Source organism: Monomorium pharaonis, chromosome 11 (assembly GCF_013373865.1).
Source record: "Monomorium pharaonis isolate MP-MQ-018 chromosome 11, ASM1337386v2, whole genome shotgun sequence".
Lineage (NCBI taxonomy): Eukaryota > Metazoa > Arthropoda > Insecta > Hymenoptera > Formicidae > Monomorium > Monomorium pharaonis.
This window is the reverse complement of record NC_050477.1, coordinates 1,699,612-1,724,846: the sequence shown is the minus strand read 5'-3', so window position 1 is coordinate 1,724,846 and position 25,235 is coordinate 1,699,612. Positions and strand designations below refer to the sequence as shown.

At 40.7% G+C, this 25,235-nt stretch overlaps 2 protein-coding genes across 8 annotated transcripts in view; both read right to left on the bottom strand.

Moving 5' to 3' along the window:
* LOC105838889 (A disintegrin and metalloproteinase with thrombospondin motifs 9) overlaps positions 1 to 13,594 on the bottom strand; it is a 43,621-nt gene extending 30,027 nt beyond the window's left edge. For 2 of the 5 annotated variants that reach the window (XM_012684803.3, XM_012684806.3), the window contains exons 1-2: positions 12,183 to 13,593; positions 5,321 to 6,492 (exon numbers count right to left, since the gene is read on the bottom strand). In XM_012684803.3, the coding sequence (XP_012540257.2) occupies positions 5,321 to 5,582 (262 nt within the window). In that variant the 5' untranslated portion in view covers positions 5,583 to 6,492; positions 12,183 to 13,593. The other 3 variants (XM_012684804.3, XM_012684807.3, XM_036293896.1) reach the window with 3 other exon arrangements.
* Positions 13,595 to 13,964: 370 nt separating this feature from the next.
* LOC105838886 (baculoviral IAP repeat-containing protein 6) overlaps positions 13,965 to 25,235 on the bottom strand; it is a 28,050-nt gene continuing 16,779 nt past the window's right edge. Inside the window, exons 33-51 of one of the 3 annotated variants that reach the window (XM_012684795.3) lie at positions 24,955 to 25,150; positions 24,640 to 24,867; positions 23,974 to 24,489; positions 23,388 to 23,658; positions 23,011 to 23,270; positions 22,262 to 22,544; positions 21,621 to 22,003; positions 21,222 to 21,371; positions 20,918 to 21,095; positions 20,686 to 20,831; positions 20,291 to 20,533; positions 19,900 to 20,124; positions 19,544 to 19,765; positions 18,037 to 19,413; positions 17,398 to 17,618; positions 16,591 to 16,830; positions 16,225 to 16,413; positions 15,902 to 16,036; positions 13,965 to 15,809 (exon numbers count right to left, since the gene is read on the bottom strand). In XM_012684795.3, the coding sequence (XP_012540249.2) occupies positions 15,519 to 15,809; positions 15,902 to 16,036; positions 16,225 to 16,413; positions 16,591 to 16,830; positions 17,398 to 17,618; positions 18,037 to 19,413; positions 19,544 to 19,765; positions 19,900 to 20,124; positions 20,291 to 20,533; positions 20,686 to 20,831; positions 20,918 to 21,095; positions 21,222 to 21,371; positions 21,621 to 22,003; positions 22,262 to 22,544; positions 23,011 to 23,270; positions 23,388 to 23,658; positions 23,974 to 24,489; positions 24,640 to 24,867; positions 24,955 to 25,150 (5,754 nt within the window). In that variant the 3' untranslated portion in view covers positions 13,965 to 15,518. The remainder of the gene's footprint in view (positions 15,810 to 15,901; positions 16,037 to 16,224; positions 16,414 to 16,590; positions 16,831 to 17,397; positions 17,619 to 18,036; positions 19,414 to 19,543; positions 19,766 to 19,899; positions 20,125 to 20,290; positions 20,534 to 20,685; positions 20,832 to 20,917; positions 21,096 to 21,221; positions 21,372 to 21,620; positions 22,004 to 22,261; positions 22,545 to 23,010; positions 23,271 to 23,387; positions 23,659 to 23,973; positions 24,490 to 24,639; positions 24,868 to 24,954; positions 25,151 to 25,235) is intronic. The other 2 variants (XM_012684796.3, XM_012684797.3) reach the window with 2 other exon arrangements.

Genomic DNA, 25,235 nt, shown 5'->3' with positions numbered 1-25,235 from the left:
TCATTCTTGTACAAGGACATTTCAATAATTAATAAATAATCATTAAACAGTTATTTTAATAAATATTTTTATACATCATAGGAAATGTTAACGGTCATTAAATATAAATGTAATACGTCCTGCTTGAGTTTTATCCAATTCATCTGTTCTGTATAGAATCCGAGCAGACCGTTTACATTTAATAAAAATGTTTTAAAAAACGGATTGATAAGGATTATCAAATTATCAATATTTTTAATGTTTTCGCAACGCGAATTAAGATAAATTTAGAATAATCTCTCGTTAACGCTTACACTATCTCGTGAGATTTAAAGAAGTCATCCTTAGGAAAACATTCCGCGAACCTGCAATGAGTGATCTCTGTCACGTGTCGTTGAACCGTGGCGTTTGGGTGACATTGTCTTTCCCGTACAAAAGATCCATTCTCGTTACTGCCAGACCCGCGCTCCTCTCGCGTAAACGTTTACGTTTCGACCGACATCTTGGTTCTGTGTCGAGTGACACTCATTCGCCTTCCTCTGCCGTGCCACAAGGCGAACACTGTTTGTGAGAGAAAGAATGTCTGCAGTGTCCCGCGTGCGTTGCCGTTTAATTACTGTATCGAAACACGAGCGCGGGAACACACGAGAGAAAGAGAGAAAGAGAGAGAGAGAGAGAGAAACGTAAGTCATCCGGTCGGAAGACACGGAAGACGAACTGAAAATAATTTTCCGCAAAACGTACTTTTTCAATTAAGATAAAATTGCACATTAAACTCTCTCGAAAGCTCGAGGAGAAATCGTTCAATCGTACCGGCTTAGTCAAGCGTCATTAATTTATATTGACTCAATCGTGGGGAAATGTTCCGCTACGTACAATCGAATTAATTGTTAACTACGTACACGTGTGTGGCAACATAATCCGCCTCCTTGTGACTTTTAAATATATATATACCGATAAAATCTACTTCGCGTCTCGTTAACTGCTCACCTTTGAGGCGACGTGAAGAAAAAAAAAAAACGGAGATCCAAAAAGGGTGTGGAGAAAGGTCTTTCCTGGGTACAAGCCAAGATAGAAACACATTGCGCTTACGCAAGTGTAAGTTATAACTTGCTACACCTAGTTTCATCGAACAAACATATGATCTCAGCGAATCATGTTAATAACTTTTAATACAGACACGTTTCACGAAGGCAGTAAATTATATCTCACTTCGCAGAGTCAACTGCAGCGTCAGCACGGCAAATAAGTTTGGCGTACAGCAGTTTACCCTGAATAGCGACAATAAAAAAACACTTGCCGCCGTTATTATTACTGAACTAGATTAGATACTGCAGAAATTATGCAACGGTCCCGGTCGATTGATCGGGAAACGCCAGTAAGTAATGTCAATGATTATTAAATTTGAATACTTGCACAAAGTATACATTAAATACTACAAAGTTAGTAAATAGACTTATCATTCTTATTTCCCGAGATTTTTATTCTCTCTTCTCAAAGATTTCTGTAGCCTGCAGTTCGTTTATAATTAAAAAAAAATAGTTGGTTCTCAATTAGAAGAGGAAGATTAAATACCATTTTTAAAGGTCACGGAAAAATTAAGTAAAATATAATAATTTGTTTTATCCCTAAAACTGAAGCAAATTGAAGCAAAGCTTCCAACCCAATGTCAAATAAATCAAGCGCAAAAGGCGATTAACGGGAAGCAAAGGTGGCAAATAAAATTGCGGGCGGCATTGGTGCCATTAAAGTTCAAGACCGTCGAACGTTATCCGTCGTATCATCCCGGAGTACCAGCTGGCTTTGGCTATTTTAACTCGAATATAGTCTCAGACGTAAATTATGACCGGTGCGACCGATATATCCTGCAACGAGGCGTACACACAGTGAGGTCCGAGTTCCGTGGATCGACCGAAATGTTTACGGACAAAAGCTTTAAACGTCTGGCAGCAATATCGCATCCTGTGCACTCGCGGCCGATCCTCCCCGTCCGCGCCCGAGTAAATCTTTCCAAGACGCCTCAAATATCACCCCCGGTTCTTCAATCAAAGGCCAATCGAAGATACGACGTTTCGAGGATCTACCTGTGTGCGTCTGTTTAACCAAACAACAACGTGCTCTCTCGCATCTGTCGAAACAAATTTTGTCCAGTCTATTTCGAGCCTCGTTTATAGCTTCCGAGTATCTAAATACGAGCCGCGTGTTAAATGTTAATACACGATCCATACACCAGGAAGACACGTCGCTCAATCAAAATGCCCTCAACAATGCGTGTGGCTTTTTACGTTACAAGTTTTATGCTGAAATCTAAAGTCAGTGCAGATACGCTTCCTTTAGAATTTCATGGAGCCCATTAAGTCAAAATTATTCATACACGGCGCATAAAGTAGTCGTAACAAATTACCATCGACGTCCCCGTTTAAAATTTATCGACGTCGCCTTCTAATAACCGGTCGGCCTATTAAGAAAGAAAGATGCGTGGGAGCTAGATGAATGAAGAATGAAGTTCCTTGATCAAACACCTTCGTCCCAGATGGCCAGCGGATACTTTTACGGGACGTACAGACATCACTACACAGGATTGCTCTTTCTCCTCGATCAACGGATCTGTTGCGTGAACGTCGTGTTCGAGTCGTTGGGTGTCAAAGATTAAATTGGAAGATCCGGAGATCTCGCGGATAAAGTTTGTGCAAACACGTAACGACGTGCATTTCGTTTCTTTTTTTTTTTTACACATTCCACGTCTAGCTCGCCGAGCCGAGATAGTGATACACGGTGACTTGGACAAGCTCGTCAATAAAGAATTTCCGTAGGTGCGTTACCTGCATTCGTACGTGCGTTACACCGTACATTTACGGAGAGACGGTGCGATGCCAGCACGTTGCTGCATCATGCCGGCTAATATGGACTAGCAATCAAGGCCTCGCCTGAACGGCACGCAACACTTTAGAGCCGTAGTCCAAGAGCGACTTGTAATGGAACTCAGGAAACGGCGCGTGAACAATTAAAGTATACCCGAAGGGGGAAAATTACAAAATCGAACATGGCGACGCGGACGCGATGTAGAAGACAACTTTGACGAGCGTTTCGCCTTTCGCGAATAGATAAAAACCGCGTAATACACGGACAGGCGGGCAGCGTCAGCGGTTTTTACGAAACATTTAAATTGGCAAGAGTGATACAACAAATTATGAATTTTTTAATAGAAATGTTTGTAAAAAAAATCCATCCGTCTCTCGCGAGACCTTCAATCCGAGAATAATCACCTGATTTTTATATTTTAACAGCGAGAAAATAAAGTTTAGCAGTTCCCTGTACTGACAACCTATTTTTGTTATTCTTTTACTTAAAAAAAGAATATTGAATATATGTATGTATAAAAGATTCTTAATTATAATTAATAAAAAATTAGATGACTATTCCTGGGTTAAATCCAAACTGTTTCTTTTCCAAAAATCTCTGCTTTCAAAGTTGCCGTGAAAGACACTGAACAGACAGTTAAATTTACGTTACGTCTGTCAGGAGAACTCGCACCATCGCATCCATGTGTAATCCTCGTAAATTCGTTTCGTTCCACGTTCTCTCTCCTGCCGAGAGCCGAGGGCTCTCGTCGGCGACGAAGGGAAGGCGTTCGAAGATCGAGGTGCTCGGAAACGAAACGCGGTAAAAGACGCCTAACAGGGAGGACGACGTTGTGCTTAGTCGAACGCGTGATATCCCACGTCTGCTGACCCCGGCAGAAACCCGAAGCCATCGCGACGTACGCACTTTTGGCGGCTCGCGCGAACGCGGCGGCCTGTAACTTTTAGTTACATCAACGTCTCCCTCCTCCCTTCCGCCGAGGACGGCCGGCCGCCGGACGCCCGTGTCGTGTACGTGCGGTCTTATCCTACGCCCGTGTGGGCGCGATGTTTGTGTCACGGTGCCAACGTGGCCGTGCGACGAGGAATACGGGGGTCTTATCAACGCGCGCGCAATGTCACACGAGGCAGCCGCGATTATGCGTTGTATGCGTTTTTAGTGAACGAGCCTGCCGGCAAATTTCGCGAAAGCGTATATCTACCTCATTACAACGATATCGCTTCTCGGAACATTCGCTTGGGAACGGAGGAGGATAGGGTTTCGTAACAGCCGAAAAAGATACCTTGGATTTCCGAGTCTCGCGGACGTGATCCTCGTGCTTGGAAAACGGCGAAACGAAAAACGCGCGTACCCGCGCGCTCGCGTTTCTGTGTGTAAAAATTTAGAAAAAAAAAAAATACTCGGTTGATTAGAGGAGAGAGAGAGAGAGGGGGGGGGAGAGGTAAGCCATTAAAAATAGCCTTCTCGCCGCAGACCTCGCACCTTTCGTGCGGATAATTATTGTATTTTTGCGCAAGAAGAAAATCACGAGTTGCAAAAGAAGGATATGCAACAGGCGAGATGCGGCCTGCTGACGAAGCCGCGCGGACGTTTCTGCATGGAAACACGGATGTTTTGCCATTAAACGTATAATACGATTTTATACACGCTCCCGCGTGTCTATGTGCTTACACGGTATAATAATGCATGGCGCACATTCCTTTATACGCTGCGCATTAAGAATATCGAAAGCATCCACGAGACGGCCGTCCGTCCCAGGAGAGCCGGCTGAGTATTGACACAGCGCCTTATCGTGGCTATTAGAATTTTAACGATTCAACACGCGCGCCGTTTCTGCGGCAGAGAGGAAAAAAAAAGTCTCTCCGCGGTTTGATAGTAACATATAATAACGTACTTGAAGTGCTTATAAAAATAAGCGAGATCACTTAAGCGATTTATAATTTAAATCTGATGATGAAAGCTAAGCACCGAACGGAAATGTTCTTGGGCTGAAGGATATTTCTGTCTCTCGCGGAGCGAAAGTCTACAAAGAAACGAACGTAGCCGTAAGAACCGCGAGAAGGAGCTTGTGCACGGAGAAAAAAATTTTTGCTGGAAATAATTACGTTGGACCATCAAATAATTATTTGTGGCAGCTAGAACTTTTTCCAGCAATATCGTCATACTTGAAATTCCTACACAATTACTTTGATGGTCCAGCATAAAGTTAGCTTCTGATCTGTATTTAGCTAAGTTTTTTCAAATGCAGCAGTAAATTTTTTCCTTCCCTGCGAACATGAGTGTGCGCGCTTTGATTAGTGGCCTCAGTGCTCGAGATGCGTGCTAAAATTCTTCCTCAATCGAGCGCACTAGTCTATTGTCGATAAATCCTCACGATATTATTCGTTTAGGTCTAAAAAGAGCTCTTGTCACGTTTGCAGAAAAATGCGTGTACATTTACATCTTGAGATTTTTAAAATTTTAGGAATTTCGAACTCACCCTCGTTCGTGAGATTCTGCTCGATGGACTCGAACGTGGTGATCAAATCCGTCGTGGCGATGCGTAGGCCACTGGCGATCCACAGCTTCCCCCGCGTCTCATTGACCGCAGGCTCGGCCGTAGAATTCTTCCGTATCCGGCCGAGACTCTCGATCCTGTCGACGTTGCGCACGTCCGACCAGAGGAACACCAGGAGTATCACGAGCAGGACGATGGCGAGGGCCGCGCCAATCGTGGCGACGCGATTCGTAATTCGCGACATCTCGACTGCGGTTTCCACTGGTGCACGCGCATCTATTCGTCCGCGAGCGCTTTCAGCGTTCAAGCGTTACCTCGCGCGCTATTCGAGAGAGCGATCACTGTAATATACTCGGTATCTATATGTATACATCACCGAGAGATCGATCCCGCATCGATCTCGCCGCGCGTCAATCGATCATCCTGACCGCGTCATTGGAAGATTATCGCGCGGATACTCCGAGGTAAGCGCGCGAGAGCCGAGAGAGAGAGAGAGAGAGAGAGAGAGAGAGAGAGAAAGATAGAACCCCTCCGGTATATCCATAAAACCCTCGCAGCAAGCGAGGAGATCTCAAGGTCCCTCTCTTCCTCCTCTCGAATCTTGTTTTCTTCCTCGCGAACGGGCGACTCGGCAGCGGCAGAATGCAACGAGGAGAGGATCGGCGCAACGTCCATTAAAGAAACGCGCGGATCTCTCGTCCTGATGGCCTTATCTCCCCCGAAGGACCTCGACCGCTGCCGCCTCAGCGCTGCGTGTATCTCGGGCTCGGTTACTCGGCGAGTAATGGAAGCCGGCTGGTAGAGTGAAAACGCATCGCTCCGATCGTACGCTCAGGAGCGGATACCCATAGCTCATTCCCTTCGAAGTCCAGCGGCGTTCGGTCGTTCCTCCTGCTTGTCCACGCCGCTTCACATCGCCGCAAGCTCACGCGCTCTGTCGCGCCAGCTTCGTCGCGAGCCTCCTTCTCTCCCCGACGATCCCCCGAGAGGCATTTCCGAGTCGAGAACCACGCGTAATGGGGTCGACGATCGGCGAGGACGACGACAACGGCGATGACGAGGACGTCGGAGTCTTTTCACGGAAATTGAAGTTTATCCGTGCCTCTTTTCTTTCTCTCGGGCTGATGCTGCGCTGCGCCAAACGACCGCTTTCCCTGAAACCAAACAAACGATTCCTCGTCAGCGGGAGATTAAATCGATGCAACCTTGTCTCGTATTTATTTTTTGTCTCTCCTTCGCAGGGGATAACGCTCTCTGTCGAGATGGATTTGGCCGAAGAGCTTAAATCTCCACCGCTCTGTCGCTCGTCAAGGCTGAGCGAGGAAAAATGTAAATATAGCTTTTTACTCCCGTCTCGGTCTCTCTTACGTGAGGGTGGACGATCTTTTTTTTTTCTCTCTGGGATGTCCAAGTTTCGGGAGTGAAGAAGCTTAAATCTGATGCGTCATCAAGGCCGGGAGCGAACGAAATGTAAAAGCTGCTCGGCGCTCGCGCGGCTGCCGACCTCGGGGATCTCTCTTAAGGTCTGGGTCAAACTATTCTCGTCGCGTGTATCGCGTGCACCGGGTTTGATCAATCGGCTAGACGATCGATAAATCTTTGTCTCTTGAAATTTCACACAATCCGCCGTCCGTTTGCTCGCCTTCCTCGCGGACAGGCATAATATTTCCATACGCAACTACTTTCTCCATCGATCGGATCGACCCGATTGGCGATATTGAATATGTTAATATGCGCATTTAAGTGCACTATAATATCTAACGTGAGAGAATATTACCACTAATTTGTCTGCAATATGTATTTTCACACCACGAAAGGAACAAACATTTTGCAGGTAAAGAAAGCATCAATTTTATCGCCTCAATAAACATTTACATTAAACATAGAAAAAGTCCGGATAACAAAGTATATTAATTAAATTATCACTGTTAGAAGTAATTTGTGCTTATCATGTTATTGCGTGTGATGTGTCTTCCTTTTTAAGATATCTACAAATGTGTAAATTTTTCACACATCAATAGGTGTTTGATTCAAAGGGTGTTTATTACAGTTCGAATCAAACACCTATTTATGTGTAAAAAATTTACACACTCATAGATATCTTAAAAAGGAAGACATATCACACGCAATAACATGATAATCACACATTACTTCTAACAATGCTCGTCAGTAATTTCGATACACGGCTCTTCTAATGATTCTGGAATTACTTCTGGAAACTGGTTTATTTGTAGATATATCAAAAAACTGTACAGTATTTATTTCCATTTTGTTACTGGCTTTATTAACTGGCACGAGTTTATTATTTCTTCAATAATATATTTTTTATCACTTATCACCTTATCATTACAAATGGCAATACTCAGATTCTTATCTGTTGGTAATTCACACAAATCAATGATTGGTATATCAAGATGCCAATGCAACAGAGGCATTAAAAATAGTCGCCATTAGATAATATCACCATTATCAATATCGATAGATTGAAGACACAACTCATTCACTAATCTTCATCCTCCTAACTGTTTCAAACATCACTTTTTCAGCTTCCGACAAAAAAATAACTTTATCTTAAATCAATAGGATCTTAGATTTGTAAAAGATTTGTAAATTGTATCTTGTGAGATCCTCTTACACCACTCGAAATGGCTCGAATGCTATTATACCAAGAGGCTGAATGTGTGAACTTGTAAAATGTGTTATTCTTATTTGGTGTATGACTTTTTCCAATATGTGTTATATTCACATGTATAAAAACATTACACATGTGTAAATACTATCCCTAATAGAAAAATACATTAGCGGAATATTGGCAAATATTGGTTAAATATTGGTTTTCTTGAGAATGCATTGGCCAATCTTTTCCCAATATAGCGCCAATATTGGTCGTACAATAAATACAAATATACTGTCAATATTGTACATTAATTGCAATTTAATATTGGGTTTATGTTAAAATAGTCTTGGCCAAGATTTTCCAATATAATTTCAATATTGAATACAGAATAAATGCTAATGTATGTACTTTCAATAATTATATGGGATTGCATTTACATGAAAAATGCATTGGTCAAGATTTCCCAATAAAAAGTGAATATTGATTACACAATAAATATTAATATAGTGCCAATATCACATACTAATATGTGTAAATAATTTTACACAGTTTTGCGTTTCCTAAAATATACAATATTAACTTTATGTTTAAAAAATTTATCAGTTAAATAATTAACTTAATTACTATATTATTATATTTACATTGGAAGTGCATTAGCCAAGACTATAATGTTAATCAATTGATTAGCTGAGTGCGTGCATGATGTGTGTGTGTGTGTGTGCTTGCATATATATGTGCGTGTTTATTTCGTATTTATATAAATATAAATATCCGCGTAAAGAACTTTCTTTCACAGAGAAAATTATATATAGAAAAATATCGATTGTACTGCTAAGAAAAACGAAACCTGTTACAGAATTTTGAAAAGAAAAGTCAGAATAATAAGTAAATCAATATTTCGTTTTTACTTCTTGAAAAAAAATTAGTTGCAGCAGCAAAGCAACTGTATAATAATTAAATTTCACTTAAATTTCAATCATATTTAGTTATCGCCAGGATTTAAAATATATTTTGAAATAAATTTGCTCATGACAGATTTGTGGATATTTAAACTTAATGAAATATTTGAAAAAAGTGAAGTGTGTTTTAAGACTATTATCAAAAAATATTCCTTTTAAAAATAACCGTTACTTAAAAGAAGAAACTGCAATTGAGTAATCGCCTTTCTTAGCAAGAGAATGAATATTTTTCTGAACAAAACGTGGCCTCCAAGTTCATCGAGTAGTTTCTCATTAACGAGTTAGGCTCAGACAATTTATGAATCGTCCGCTCCCCCCCCCCCCAACTCTGGCAATGTATTCCTTGAAATTATTATCGATGCAACGATCAAGACGAAAGGTCGTTTTCCGTTAAACAAAGGAGGAACGATCTCTCGCGAAATCATTCTCTCTGACTCCGCAGTAATTAATGATTAACGACGTGGGTGAAAGGGTTGAACCCAAATTACGTTATCGTGTCTCGTCGTGCCGCCGAAACTCCATCTCGGAAACAAATACTTTGATTAAAAGATTGATGATGAGCGTCACCGCCGCCTTGCAAATGCTGCGGAATGTAAAATTAACATCGGACACACTCCGTCGCGTTCCTTATCAAAGGTTCACGTCGTATGAAGCTTGATTCACGCCACGCAGTCGCTGCGCAAAAAGTGAATCGGCACCGGAGGAACGAATTGCTCGTTCATTGACGTTACTCGCACGATAGATGTGTATGGCGTCACTATAATTAATATTAAACACTTTGGTCGAAGGAGAATTTAATTCAACAATTATATTACCGCTTCAAAGGAGGAAACTAGAAACCGAAGAAGGAAATACACACAAGAAGACTATAAGTCTTTCTTGCGCAATAATTGCACGGAAAAAGCGAGAGGAAGAGAAAGAGAGTCCTTCGGATTATACCAGAAAACACGTGAATGCGAGGTGAAGTTTCGAATATTTCGTCGTATGTCCAGCTTCACAGTTTTCTCCGTGATTTACGGGAATTCCTCACGTTGTGCAAGGAAATATGCAAATGCGGGCCGTAAAGCGAAGTTTCAAGGTATTTTGGAGTGTCCGGCTCTATAGCCTTCCCCGTGATTTATAAGGATTCCTCGTGTTGTGTAAGGAAATGCGCGAGGCTTCGAGATACTCCGGGGATATCCGATTTTGCAGTTTTCTCCGGCACCCGTGCAAAAAAAAAATCCCTCGCGTCGCGCGCGAGAAAAATGCGCGAGTGCGAGGCGAAGTTCCAAATACGCTGGGGTAACCAGTTTCCTACATGATTTGCGAGCACTCTCGCAATCCGCGCGCGAGGAAATATGCAAATACACGAGGCGAGGTTTTCAGTTTTACTTAAAAGTTCAACCCCGTGGATTTCCGAGAATTCCTTGCGAAGAAACGCGCGAATGTGCACCGCGAAGCGAGGCTTCGGAGTTTTTTTTTTGTATTCCGGAGTACCTAACTCCGCAGTCTTCTCCATGATTTATGAGAACCTCCCGCATTGTGCAAAAAAAAAAAAACACGCGTGAATACGGATCCTGATGCGATTGAAGGAAATCGTATTAGGATTCACTTCGAGATTCTAGGAAGAAAGGATTCGCCGCGGATTCTCTCTGTAATCTGCGAGAGAGACGGAGTAACTTAATTACCGCCAGTTTTTTGAGGCATTCTTCTTCATCATTAGCCAAATAAAAAACTTTAACGTATGTAAAATCAAAGCGACAAGCTTGAAAAACTGGCTGAAAGAAAATAATCAAATATAATAAAAGAAGTAAAAAATATAAGATATATATAAATCTACATTACCATCACGGTTCTGTTCAATTAATGTCCTGTCCTATTTACTGCCACGAATTTTTGATACTCAACGTTCTCGGGTACCCTTTAATGAAAGATTCATGGTTAATGAAATATTTCGGTAGAAATTGTATTTTAACAAACTTATACATTTATATTTCTAACAATAACTTTTGTTGCCCCTTTATCTAAATCGTCTTCTTATTTACCGCTCTCATGTACTCAATATTCATTCAGTTCAATAATTCATTTTGAATACACAACGCTCTCATACTTCCGACAATTAGGGACATTGGCGGTAATTGGGACAGTTACTCTAATAGACAAAAGGGGGGAAGGGGGAGAGAAGGCATAGCAATCGCAGAACCGAACGTGCCGAGGAGGATTAATTCCCCGTGGTTGTTGTCTCGCTACTTTTTATGGCGCGCGAACGGTTTCGCCGACGATTAGCGGGGCCGCTGACGCACACGGGTCTAGGAATCGATTCGACGGCATTGCCGATTCCGTCCGACCGTGGTGTTGTCTGTCATCCGCGATATCGCGGTGACGTTTTAGCCGGGCCTATCTCTACTGCCCATAAATTAACATTGTATAACCTTTCCTGGCGGCTGCGTGAATCGGGCTTAACGTCGGGTCTCGCCCGCGGGACAGACGGGAGACCGAGAGCGCGCGGGCCAGAGGGGAGTGGAAACTAGATGGAAACCGGTAGTGTGCATTTTCAACTTGCGCGCGTACACGCAACAAACGCACTCGCACACACGTACACGCACACGCACCCACGTGTTCGTATACGTATTGTACGCACATACAAGCGCGCCCGCTCGATTTCAAATCCGTGTTAAATTTACACTGCGGCGCTGTACACATGTTCCCACCTGCCTTGTCACGTACCGCTACGAGCGTTGACTCCAAATCTTGGTTTAATGCAAATAGCAGTCGCGCGCGCGCGGCGGCGGCGGCGGCGACTTACTCCGATAACTCCACCTTCGACTGCCCGCCGAGGCGGGAGACGCGGAGGAGATTTCGGACGATCGACGAATTCCCCGGCGAAGTCTCATCCGGGAGGGCCAGAATGATTCCGCGTTTTCAGAGAATGAAACGCGAATTTCAGGCGGGAACGAGAGCGAGTTCGCCGGAGCCGGCGCGGGCGTATCGCGCGCGCGGAATCCCTAGGCCTAAAAATACAAATTTAAATATTGCGTAACGCGTCTTCTCGGTGCCGGCAACTCATTTTCGCGCGGGCGACGCGACGACGACGACGACGACGACAACGGGGGGCGGAGGCGGCGACGGCGGCGGGGGAGGTGAGCACCTGACACCACGCGAGACCCCGAGAGATATTAATCGCGCGAGTCGTATTAACCGGCGCCTAATAATTATCGCCGCTCCAAACGACTGTCGGGCGCAAGTGGGTGCATTTCAATTGCACGGCGAATCCGCGAGAGACACTTACCACCCCGCAGCACGGCGCCGGAACGAAGTGCCGCGAGCCGTCGGCGATGATGCGTGCGAACGACCCCCGATGAGGAAGATGATGATGATGCTGATGATGATGATGACGATGACGATGAAAAGGAGGAGGAGGAGGAGAGGAACGAGTGCCCGCGGCAACGATCGTCGATCGATCGAGGGATCCGGAGCGGTCGACACGATCGGCGATCGGCTCCGCGCGACAGACACGCCGGCGATGCGCGGACACGAGCGTGCGGAACGACGCGACCGACCTGAACCGCTCGCAATCGACTGAAGTGCGCTCGGCTCCAGGCCGCCCGAGGCCTCGCGACCTCCATCGTCCCCTGCCCCCTCCGACTCCTACCCGTCTCCGCCTCCGCCGCCGCCGCCGTCGTCGACCGCGCGGCGCGCACCGGCTACGGACAACGATCTCCCGCCGGTCTCGTATAATTCGTCACGCTGGCCTGCTACTCCTCTCCGCGGCTACCACGGAATCTTCTTACGAGCGCCGCGATGCAGCATCCGGCGATATCTCGCGGATCTTTTTTGAATTCGTACTGACCTGCGTTTAACCGCGAAATTCGCGGGTTTTCTTCTTCCGATCGCCCATCCGCCATCGCGTTGGCCACGCCACATTAGGCGACAGAGAATTCGGGTTTCTTTTTCCGAGTTCCACATTTCGAAGATGCCAGAATTTCGCTCGTTCGTCTTGATACAGATCGCCTAAGACGAAGAATCCTTTACTCGTAGAAGTATAGGTTATCGAGTATCCCGATCAATGATCGTAACGGTCGTAAAATCTGTGCGTAAATCGAGCCGCATGCCAATCGTTGGGGGCTTACCGAGATTTTATGAAGTTTCACACGCGGGAGCTTTTCTAGAAGCAACAATCGGATGCGAGATTTCGACACGCCACACATTTGCAATTTCTCAAGAAAGATTTCCGCGTAGTCCTTACTTGCCGCACCGTTCCATACAGCGTTCCGCGTCCTCCGAGAAGTTAGCCCTCGAGATTCAAATCCGCCACCTACTTCAGTTCGATCAACGAATCTTAAACCTTTTGGCGCGAAATTTAAAGCGACGTTTAAGTTTCCCGATAATTGATTTTTTTAAGCTAGAGACAAATTTGCGCGCGCGTAAAATACAATGCAAATATAAATAATATAAATATTTTAAAGAGTATTATCTCCTTAAAAAATTATATATTCTAAAGCATTATCTTATTTTTAAATATTAATTTGAAGTATTTTAAAGTATCTCCAAAAAATAAAAAAAATTGTATAGGAGTATTAGTAGCTCCGAAATGGTTAAATACTTCGAAACTAAAGCATTCGAGAAAAGTGTTTCAGACTAAAGGATGTCGTAATGTTAATGACTTTACTTAAAAAATAGCTATTTGAAAATTATTTTTTTAATGGAAATTATATGAAATTTTTACATAATTTTACATAATTTTTATATAATTCTCTTAGTCATTCACCATATAAGAATATATTAAGATAAAATAATCAAAAATTAATTCACAAGATATTTTATATCGTATTGTAACATAATTTGACGTAAAATATAAAGTATCTTTTAATTATTTTTTGGTAACTATAACTTAATACTTTTATTAATCTTTGTAAAGAAGAGACTTTCGGAACATACTGTATATTAAATAACAAAGGAACATAGAGAAAATAATTAAACGATCGCACATCTTCTCTTGTCGGCTGAGATGTAACTCCAAGTTGTGGACGATAAGAAGAAATCCAGAAAGAACAAAGGATGGGAGACCATCTCAAAACAATGTGACTTTATTTCGTTCATATGGTCGATTCATATGAAATTTACGTGTACTAAGTAGCTGTTACAATTACAAAGAGCAATTCTCGTTTACGCGAGAATGCATCACCTGATCATCTGTTTTTTTTTTTAATTTCCATGGTAGCATTTTTTCAGTTGTTCGTTCAATCGACATAGAACACGTACTATTATATTAAACGTTATCTAACGATGTACCTAGATCGTCGTCTCGTTCAGATGACAGTCGTCATTTAGATTCGGTCGCATTGCGCGCAGGGATACCCGCTACATCAATAACTCGTAAATTAGTTGCACCTGTCACGAGCTGACTTCCGTCGATGTTGCGCTTATATCTCTTCTTTACCGCTCGCAGCTTTAGTAAGAGCTCGCTTAAGGCTCGACTGAACCGCGTACTCTGAAGAGATGTTCAATAAAAATACATATCTACCAGTAAATCGTTAGGTAAAGTACAATGATATTTGTATTATAATATACAGAAATACACTTAAAACGAAGAGAACAACGCGTCAGAACCGTTTTAAATATACATCATACAGATATATCCCATATAAACAAAAAGATATCTTTTAGAAATCTTTTAGAAATTTAAGACATTTTTAAAAAATATGTCTTGAAGATATCTTTAATAAGATATATTTTAATATATTATATCTACAAAACCTCGATGTTTTCTGGGATATATATACATACACACATATACACACGCATATATATATATATGCACATTATATATGTATGTATATGTATATAAAGAGAAACAAGCACTTTAATTATTGACAAAGTAAAAACATCATTAAAAAGAGAACATTACCGTCTATTGCGCGACGTGCAAGACCGCGTCGCTCTCGGAAGACACGAGCGACAAGGAAAAGACGATAAAAATATCATGTCCAAGATCCGCATGAAAGTGCAGCTAATTCAGAGTTATGCTACATAAACGAGGAACATGTATAATAAATATCGAATAACAGTTGTGGTACTTATGATAATATGAAGTAGTAGAATGCAGCGTACACGTACTATAGCAGCGGCTATAAAAAGTATCTACTACGCACGAGTTTGTAACATTCGCGCTACTTATTTCTTTGCCTCTATCTGTTTTGTTCTCTCCCACTCTTCTTTTCTTTCATTCTCTCGTTTATTCTCTTTATTCACGCACACTTAATCGTTCGCTCTGTTGTCTCTCTCTCCCTTTCTCTCTTTTCCTCTCTCACACTTTTTCTCTATTGTAAATTCTCACTCGTCTTTCTCGCTCTACCACACCTTATATTTTTCTACCTACAATCTTATCATCATCATCATTGTAATAATTATCGTCAGTGTTATTATGTATTCGGCCGAAAGTCGTTACTTTCTTCCCTAACACCATGGCTAAAACATCGGTAATTCGGCCGCTGGATAGGATATTTACGCACTTAATTTCAGTCCGTTGTGTCATCTGTTTATGTTCAATGTCCATTTGTTCATCTCGTTAACACAAACTATAGACTTTTTAAAATGTCCAACAATGTCTATTAACATCCTTTAGCTATTCACACATTTTCGAAACCATCTTTTCCATCTCGACGTCCGTGTCAATATCGTGATGCACATGGCTACTCGTACTGCTATTGCTAATTGGAACCATAGTGCTAGTAGCAATAGGAGGAACCACTGCGGTCGCGGACGCCGTAACCGTTGATGGTGTATTCGGTGTTGTGCCTGGGGTCCCTGACAGTTCGATAGGCGAACCTGGCGACGCGAGTGGTTCGGCCAAGTCCTCCAATCCTTTGGGCGTTGGCAGTTTATTCAGTTCCTCTCTCAATAGTTTATAATGCCTCTATAAATACACAAGAAGAAAGTACACGCTAATATAACTGTAAATGTACAAATGGAAAGTCTCGTGGCCGTCTTTTTTAAAGTAAAACTCACCCTTAAAGACAATGCATTAAGAGAAATTGTACGGCCTGATCTACGATCTGATCCATGCATTTCCATATCTCTTATCCATCCCTCCAATTGTGCGACGATCTCGTGCCTTTTTATCCAAAAATGGGTATGTATAACCTGTCACAAAATAATCAAAAATTTCTTATCATATATTGTAACATTAATATTAAAATCTATTGTAAAATATACGTCATATAGATAATCATAATTATTATGTGTATTGTGTTGCATGTATAAATGCATAGAGTCTGATTATTGAAACAAGATATATCTCATCATTCAAATCAGTTGCATGTTTAGCATACCTCTTTGAAGCATGGACAAGGATTGCGTATTTGATCAAGCATTGCCCATTTGGCGGTAGCCTGACAAATATTCGCATTGTACTCTTGACTAGATTGAGCACCGCTTGACGTACCCCGTGACCGTTCGTATCCAGGCTCGTTGAAATAGGGTTCGGAAACTAAGATTAGCGACTGTATCGATACTAGAACCTGTTCCCAACAAAATTATAATGATATTGTAAAATTAACGTCTTCCTCCTTTCGCTAAAGTTTTAAAGTTCTTAAGATCTATTTATAAACGCAATATCAAAGAGCCTCAATTATTAGGTAAATTAATTATTTACAGAAGCATCTTGCCGGAAGATTAACACAATTTATGGTGTTTACCTGAAGGAAGCTACTCGTGTGCGCATTCCATTTCTCCTCAGGTCGACCGTGCCAAGTATTCAGTACACTGAGGCAGACCTTCCCATCATTATATAAATTCGGATTAAAGCGCACGGTGTGACGGCCGGTTGTTTCTAGATTTATTAACATCGGGCTGTTAGGATAATCGGGAGGAAAGTACACGTCAAACTCAAAACAGCCGTTTGCGTACGGCGTTTCTGCTGGCCCCGTTATGAGTACCTTTAACAATCGTATACATCGTGTCACATTGCGGCGTACATGCGCGAGATTTGAATCGCTAATGAATTAAACTTTTAAGCACTAACATGATTAAAAGTCAAAAATAAACAAAATATTCTTTCATGTCTATGCTGTTCAAATTGTAACAAAAATTTATATTTTGTTCCTAATTTATTATTACTAATTAATAAGATAAATTTTGCTTAGAACTAAATATCTCGAGCTTCTATTTCTTTTATTTCTTCGTACTGCAATTCCAATAAGCAAGTGTATATAGCTTTTGTTCAATATTATTAAAATGTTGTGAATACTCTGCTTTAGCTATCAAGAGACACGATCTCGCGCCAAGTGAATACGCAGCGCGAGACCAACCGTGTAATAATAACGTTATAAAATACATTCCAGTGCTTAAAGATCAAACAGATGTTAGATGACCTGCTATCTTTTTGTATAATAATCAAAATCATATCTGCAGAGTTATTATATATTTAAAAAATTAAAAAATTGACGAATAGAATTGATTGAGGCAACAGAATTAGATCGAGCTTTATGGGGAAAATAATGTACCTTCATAATATCCAGTCTGTCCGCATCACACCTTACAAATACGCTACTACTATAAGACAGAGGTAATGCTGTTGAGAGCGTAACGGCTTCCTGGGCCAATCTTTTTACTCGTGCCGGATGACTTCTCTCACCCGCAGCCCTCATATTCGACTCAAAGTGATACGAAACAGTAAATTTATAGCCTGCGCCGTCTGGATTCTCGGTAATCATTTCATAGGTATCTGTGATGCATCCCAATATTAATATTAATTATTTATGTATTATTATTTACCGATATTATTTATTATAAACCATTAAATTTTAAATTTAAACAATTTTACCTAATTTTTAATTATAATTATATGTAAGTTTCGTATTCTCATAAATTCAAATTATATAATTTCTTAATAAAGTTTTAAGATTGAAAAAATAACTAAACCAAGTACATAAACCCTTAACACATTTCTTATACAGTACAAAATAGTTTAAAATTAAAGATCTAATATTCTTTTACTTAAAAATATTTAATAATTCTTAATCTTCTTAATCATAAGATAATGGATTTTATTATAATAGATTTTATTATAGTAGTATCTAATATGATTGTGTATTCTTTCTAAATTTTGGATAAACTAGTTTTGTCTTGAATAAAGGACTTACCAAATTGTAGATTTTTCATTACTTCCAAGTACCGATGCTCCAGACTTGAGCGCAATGGTAATTCCGGCGCCGTTGGACTTGACCCAGGTAATTCTTCGTTGATACCGGATAATCGACACGTGGCGTTTTGCACTATAGTTGCGCTCTCCTGTATATCGGGAATCAACGTGGCCAAACCTTCGTCTTGTTCGGTATCATCGGGATACTTGGACACTACTTTCATGTTTGTTTTGTTACCCCTTGTGCGATTTATCTTGTTCACATACGTGTCCACGCACACTTTCATACTCGACAAGAGAGACACCACAGACGGTTCTCCAGATCTACCGCCGCGCGGTGACAAGAGCAGCGCTAATTGACTGGAGAGGGCCATGGCGCGGAGCAATTGCAGAACTGCGCGATACAATGGTATATGCCTGGCCATATCTAGAACGGAATCGTTTCGCAGGTATGATGATAACGCTGGCAGGAGGCAGGAACGTGCCAGTAAATCGGGAAACGAGGTTGGTAACTCCGGCTGTGGTTGTCCACCTGATGATGTGCCAATATAACTGGCGAGAACCTGTAGCAACACCGTCACATGCTCGTCCTCGCATCGTTGACGTAGCAACGCCTGCTCGACGTTCCAAGACTGTTGCGTAGACCCGGTACCGAAGCCAGTACCTTTCGCCCAATACAAATGTGAATTGTCATCGCTGCGTCCTCCGCTACTACCGCCACCGACCCCGCCGCTGCCACTCTGACCGATCTTGTGCTCAGCCGAACCATCGTTCTGTCCGGTTTGATGTGTGAATATTGCCAGACAGTTCAATAGAAGCAGCATAGCGCCCACTTCTATGGTCGTACCTCGTAGAAGCAGTCCGTCATCGGTGGTCGGTGGCGTAGCGTCCAACAGCTGCTTCAAAACTTGGAACGGCAAGGTTGGCAACGAGGCGGCCAGCGGCGAAGTCAGCACTTCGCCACCTTCACCGTCATCGGAAACTCCGAGAGCGAGCCGCAACAGACATTGCGCTCGTTTCTTGTCTCTCAGTAGCACCTCAGCGTAGCCCGGTAGTCTGAGAAATAGGCCAAAAGCCGCGAGGGAATGCGACGGCACGTATGGAGCAGGAACCGACGTCTTCGGCGGACAATTCGTTCTACCCTCCTCCAATGCTTCATAAATATCATCGTTGGTCTCCAATTTTACCCAGTCGGCGTCGGTTTGTTCCGGCGACGGTGATTTCTCAACGAAAAACGACGGTCTACCGGGATCCGGATATACTAGCGGTAAGTGGCGTGCCAATACGGCCAATCCACCGCCGGCGCTGAAAACACCTAACGAGCTTTCTATGCTCCTGTAGTTCAACAGTTCGCTGTCATTTTGTTTCGCCGTCTCCTCTGCAAGCAAATACATGTGACTTAAAAAAATATTTCCATTTTTTTTTTTTTCAATTTTAAAATGATCAATATTGAGACGAACAGTTTTGTCGTATATTATATGTAAAATGAGCGGAAAGAAATCAAATACCTTTGGAGTCCTTATTACGTTGACGTAAGATAAGATGTAAGCACGGCTCAGACAACGATATACCACTATCCTCGGCGATCGCTAAGAGTTGCGCGATTGTAAGCTGAGGCGGTAGAGGAGTATTTGGACGAGACGAATGTATTAGATACTGCTGATTTGTCGGATGGGTTGCATTTACTTGCAAATTATTAGGCAAGGTTTTGCTCGTAACCGGCGTTCCGTCTGTTAAATAAATATAAAATGAATAGTCTTTCCAAAATCAATAAACACTTGTTTTATAATTTAAGCATTAAATCCAATTCTACTGAATAAAAGATTGTTTTCTTATCTATTGCATTATTAATATGAAAATGTACCAGAATTTAAACGCGTTTTCCTTATTATAGGGCCACGAGCTTGCGATCTGTTCGACGCTTCCTTAGCCCGCTTGTCTTTCGCCGTGTTTCCAGCAGCCACACTGAGCGTGTCTACCACTAATGCCATTCCCGATTCCCAGAATTCACGAGAACGATTGTTTCCTGCATTGGAATTTGTCTCATTACCTTTATACGTGTTCGGAAGCAACAAGAGAAGCAACGTCCCTTAAAAATTAAATTTTTATATAAGCATCTATATGGCATCAAAAATATATTAATAAAAATCTTGTCCAATATCTGCTTATTTTATATTTACTTCTGCTTTTGCTAACAATTAGTTTCAATCAATTTTTATCTTGCCTAATGCAACTCTGTGCTTGCATGGACATACCTGAGACTTGCTGTAATATATCTGCCACCGTCGCTTGCGTCGACATATATAATAATTGATGATAGTGTCCGAGAGGATGAGCAGGATGCGGCGGCATGGATGGCATGCTGTGATTGGTTGCGCTTGCTGAAACTTTCATAGGAGCTTCCGACGTTACAGAAACCAACACTTTCTCTCCTTCTAAGAGCAATTGCAAAATTAATCTTCGTGTAAATCCAGAAATGCCATGAAGATACCGCACATCTGTAATTGTAACAACACGTTATTCGAGGGCCGTTAATTTTATTCAATTAATTAATTTCATCCAATTAAATAATTTTTTATTAATCACTTGTACAAGTAAAAGAAATTTTGAACCATGTAAAGTGCGATATTCAATACGACGATACACTTACTTGAAGTAGTTCGTTGTTGGGAAATGACTTCGATGAGAAGCTTTGCCAGTAATTTTTGATTAGCCAGATGACACCAACAACATCTTGATAAGAATTTAATCATAGCGCTTTCCAGTAATGCATACGACGCGCTTGTTTTCGAACAACTGCAATATGTCATAATACATATAAAATAATGTGTCGCGAGATGTTAAACATTATTTAAAGTACTATATTATGTAAATTTGCGTACCTTGACGCAGACGCGGATGGACTTTCGATAGGACGATTACTAAGAAGGGACAAAAGAGGTAACCAGAAACAGCGTCCTTCCTCGCCAAGCCAGTCACGCATTCGACCTTCCGCACACACAAGTGTTAAGAATTCTATCACTATCGCTATGCTTTCTGGTTTTGTCATACATAATCCTCCTACAGAAAAAAAATTATATATTTGTACAACACGGTCTGTGCAGAAATAATAGGCTTATTTTTAAATTCTAACTTAACTTGTAATTTTTTAATTCTAAATTCTAAATTTTATACACTTAAATTTACCAGAGCAATTGTTCGATTCGGAACTAGAACCTGTCGCCTTGTCACTCTCCGTCGAGTTGACATCTTCAATTACATCATTTTCATTGCTGTCACCCGATGCCATTTTACTATCTCGCTGCTGTTGCTTGGTTTTCTCCAAATTACAAAAATCTAAATGCAGAAATATTTGTAACTCTTTAATAAATCCACTTGAAATCCACTCAAAAGTAAGTACAATCTGTATTTTTTATCACATCTTTAATAAAATTTTTTAAAGTTTAATGTAAGATGTATGGAATCAATAAAAATAATATATTTAATAAAAAGTGTTATATGTCAAATTATACTTGGAATTGTCAGGAATTATAGTCATTATAGATATTATCTACTTTTATATTTAAGAAGAAAGAGAAGTTTAACCTGTAATCGATCCTGTCAGTAATGCCGGAAGACCGGAATCGATCAACTGCTGAGTACCAGGTGGCGAACGTGCTGCTGCGGCGACAGTCAGCAATTGTCCCTCTGTCAAATGCAACCACTTATGTTTCAACAAAGCAAATTGACAGTACCATCTCTCAGCATTAATGTCGCCTGTCTTATCACTCGTCTGTTCCTCATTTTCTTTGCACTCGTCGGATATAGACGCAGTTGGATTTACCGCAATATTCGGTAAAATTTGTACCCATTCCAAAAGCAAAATTAACAATGATGGTCTCACATAGCAGAAAGCGCACAAGACAGAGTCAATTGCTTGTTTTAATGCTGAATTATTTCCAAGAGTCAAGGTCCATTTGTACAATGAACTGTTCAACAAAAAATTTTTTTAGATTAATTTGATTGTCCAAAAAAATTGAACAATAAATAAAGTAATAAAAAATAGTTTTATAAAAAAAATAAACTTAAAATTTAAAATCATCTCACATAATACTCGAATTCTTTGTCATATGAGAAGAATTCAAAAATATCCAAAAGTAAAATTTATGTGCAATAATAAAGTAAATTGACTTATTATATATTAAAAAAAAATTGGAAATATAAAAAGCTATGTTACTAGATCTTACTAAAATAGCTCGTCTGTCAGCAAGACTTGCAGATCGTAGTTGTGGTTCTGCTGTTGATGAGCTTTCCAAATGATGGAAGACACACAGTGAATGTATACTGCTGGTGGATTCACCGAATTGGAATTACTATTTGTCTGGGATATTCCATTCGCGGCTGATATTTGCAGCCATGTAAGAACAGCTTTCATGCGAGCCTCCGTGCTAAAGTCTCGAATGGAGCACAATTGTTGAAGCAATTCAACGACCAATTGTACGATAGACGTTTCCTGGGAAGTCACAGTTCCTGTCAAATAACAGCATAATTATTATAGAGTATATCATCATGGAATTGTAAACTTAAAAAAAATTAGTACGTCAAATATTTCATTCTAGAAATAGTCTTAGTATTGGTTATATCTTAAATAATATATATTTTTGATACTAATATAATTAATATTTATTATATAAAGATTTTAGGATAATATAAGGCAGAAAAACATTAAATAAACAATCAAATATTATCAATTTTACTTACAGATATTTAAAAAACTTATTGTCTAATTAATCATAATTTATTATGCATTTTTAAAAATAAAGAAAAAAATATCTCTTGTTTGCATAGAATCTAATTAAATAATTTATTTCTAAAAAAATTAAATAATTAAAAATGCGAGCCTTCAAAATACAAGGCTTAAGACGGTTGCTTTATTTTAATATACTTAAAGCCATCACTGACTTTTATTTGCAGAAAACGAAGAACAAAGCGATACCTTGAAAGAAAGAGGTGGACCTGTTGTTGAGTAAGAGACCAATGAGACGAAGTCCAAGCTCTCGAGAGTGTAAGCCAAGTTGTAATAGAACCCTCTCCAGGTTGGGAGTAAAGAGAGACGGTGCTGGGAGTAACAGGAGATTGCAGCATGCCTCGACCAGGCCTTCGACCGAAGCCGCGGAATTAAGCACCTCAACGGCCAGATTACTGTTTAGCGTGCTTACAGATAAGCACTGATGCAGTAATCGCAACCAACCCAAGCTACATAAAGTTATCAGAAATAAGTTCTTTGAATTCTCATAGCCGTGATAAATTTTTACTCACTAATGACGCCAGTGGCGCTCACTTTCTTAACAAGAGAATAATTGATGATTTTACCTAGTCTTTGTCAGTTGTTCCTCATCTATCGTGTCCGGATTTGTTTTAATTTCACCAAATGCGGTGGTACCCAGCAATCTTATTTGACTGAGATTTATGTTTGTCGAGTCCCGTGGTTTATATAGGCGCACCAATACAGAAGTCGCGACTACCGGCTGCGATAAAGTAACGCGTATATACGTTAAGCCTGCTGTTGGCATCGGTGAACAAACCGGTGTCAATGGACCGTTACTCTCCCTCGAAACTTCCAGTGCTACAGCCGATGGACATGCTGTTAAACAAATGCGCATACTTTAGAAAGAACGGTTTTATATTTGCTGTTTGATTACAAAAATTTTCATTAACCACATTACTCTTGAATTGCAAGTTCTTTGGTAATTTTTTCTTTTACAAAATTTTTTATTTTGGCAAAAAATTGCAGTTTGAAGAAAATGCATTTAATGCAAGGAAATCTATATATTGATTGCTAAAAATGCACAAATTAGTGAGGTTTCATGATGAACCTTCTTAATAAGCATTATATAAAAGTAGGAAGAGACAAATGCTAATATCATAAAGAATTTTGTCTTTAGAGCGTTAAACTTACTGGACAATGCCGTGAGATGTGGTTGCAGCTCCACTTTCCTAAGCAAGATAGCGCACGGTAAAGTGATGGTAAGGTCGACCCACGCCTCGTCGGGGTAAAAGTGATATGACCACGCCGGTGTTCTTGCGCGTTTGTGAGGAGTAGCATTTTGTATAAGAACATCCGCCGGTTGCGCAGTTGGATTTAACCATGATATCGAGCCAAGAGGCGCAAAATTCAATAAACCGTCATCATGGGTTTCCAAGGAATTGACGCTCTTTTTGCTGCTACTCGCCATCATTTGCATTACATTCGGTGCATTCGACAAATGTTCCATGACGAGGGCAATCACTCCCGATGAGGTGGAAGCACCAGCGGTACTGGTATTACTCGACTTTACGAGATTCTCGCAGAGCACTTTTACGCCGCCCATCGCGGTAAAAATAGATAACGACGACGCATTGTCCAAAACCCTTAGAATGTACCAGAGAAGAGGTTCGGATAGCTGCATAACTCCCAATTCGGTTTCTCCGCAAGCTGCAAATAATTATACAACATTTATTCTATTTTCTTAAAAATAAGGTTTTGTATATAAAAAGATTTCATGCTACATTTTTCTTTCACACAAAAATAGTAAAAAATAATTAAAAAATAAATAAAACAATTCTATAATATATAAATGCTTACAAGAAGAGAGATAATGATAAAGTGGCTTGAGAACTAGACTTGGATCGCTAGCCTTTTTCGTAAGCGTCGTTAGAAGCTGGAACGTTGCATCCGGTATCGAAGCCGGATCACCAAGCTCGGTAGTTAATGGTGCAGTCGCACTTTCACTTAAGAGCATAGCTAATGAAGATCCCGTACTATAACCAAGAGCGGCCAATAAACGCATCATAGTTGGTTCGTGTTGCAGAACTAAAAAATAAAGATTTCATTAATAAAACCTTGCATATTTTGTGAAACACGATAAATATGTTATCTTTTTTGTATGTTAGTAGTTACCAGTATCGGCGAGACAAGGCACGGAAGATTTGCTAGTTTTAGGTTGCTGTAAATAAAATGAGTTTCGTTGCTCCGCCGTTTTACTCTCATCCGTTTGCCAAGTGTTCACGTTCTGAGAATCGCTCGCGTTAGCTCTAGAACTCCAAGTCTCTGATAATTCCATTTCCGCCAATTCTTCCGAATTATCTTGCCTAGCCTGTAAAGCGTTTACAGAAATAAAATATAATACATAAAGTAGCAAGTATTCACAAATAGACAAACACGCAATTTCATGTTTTATA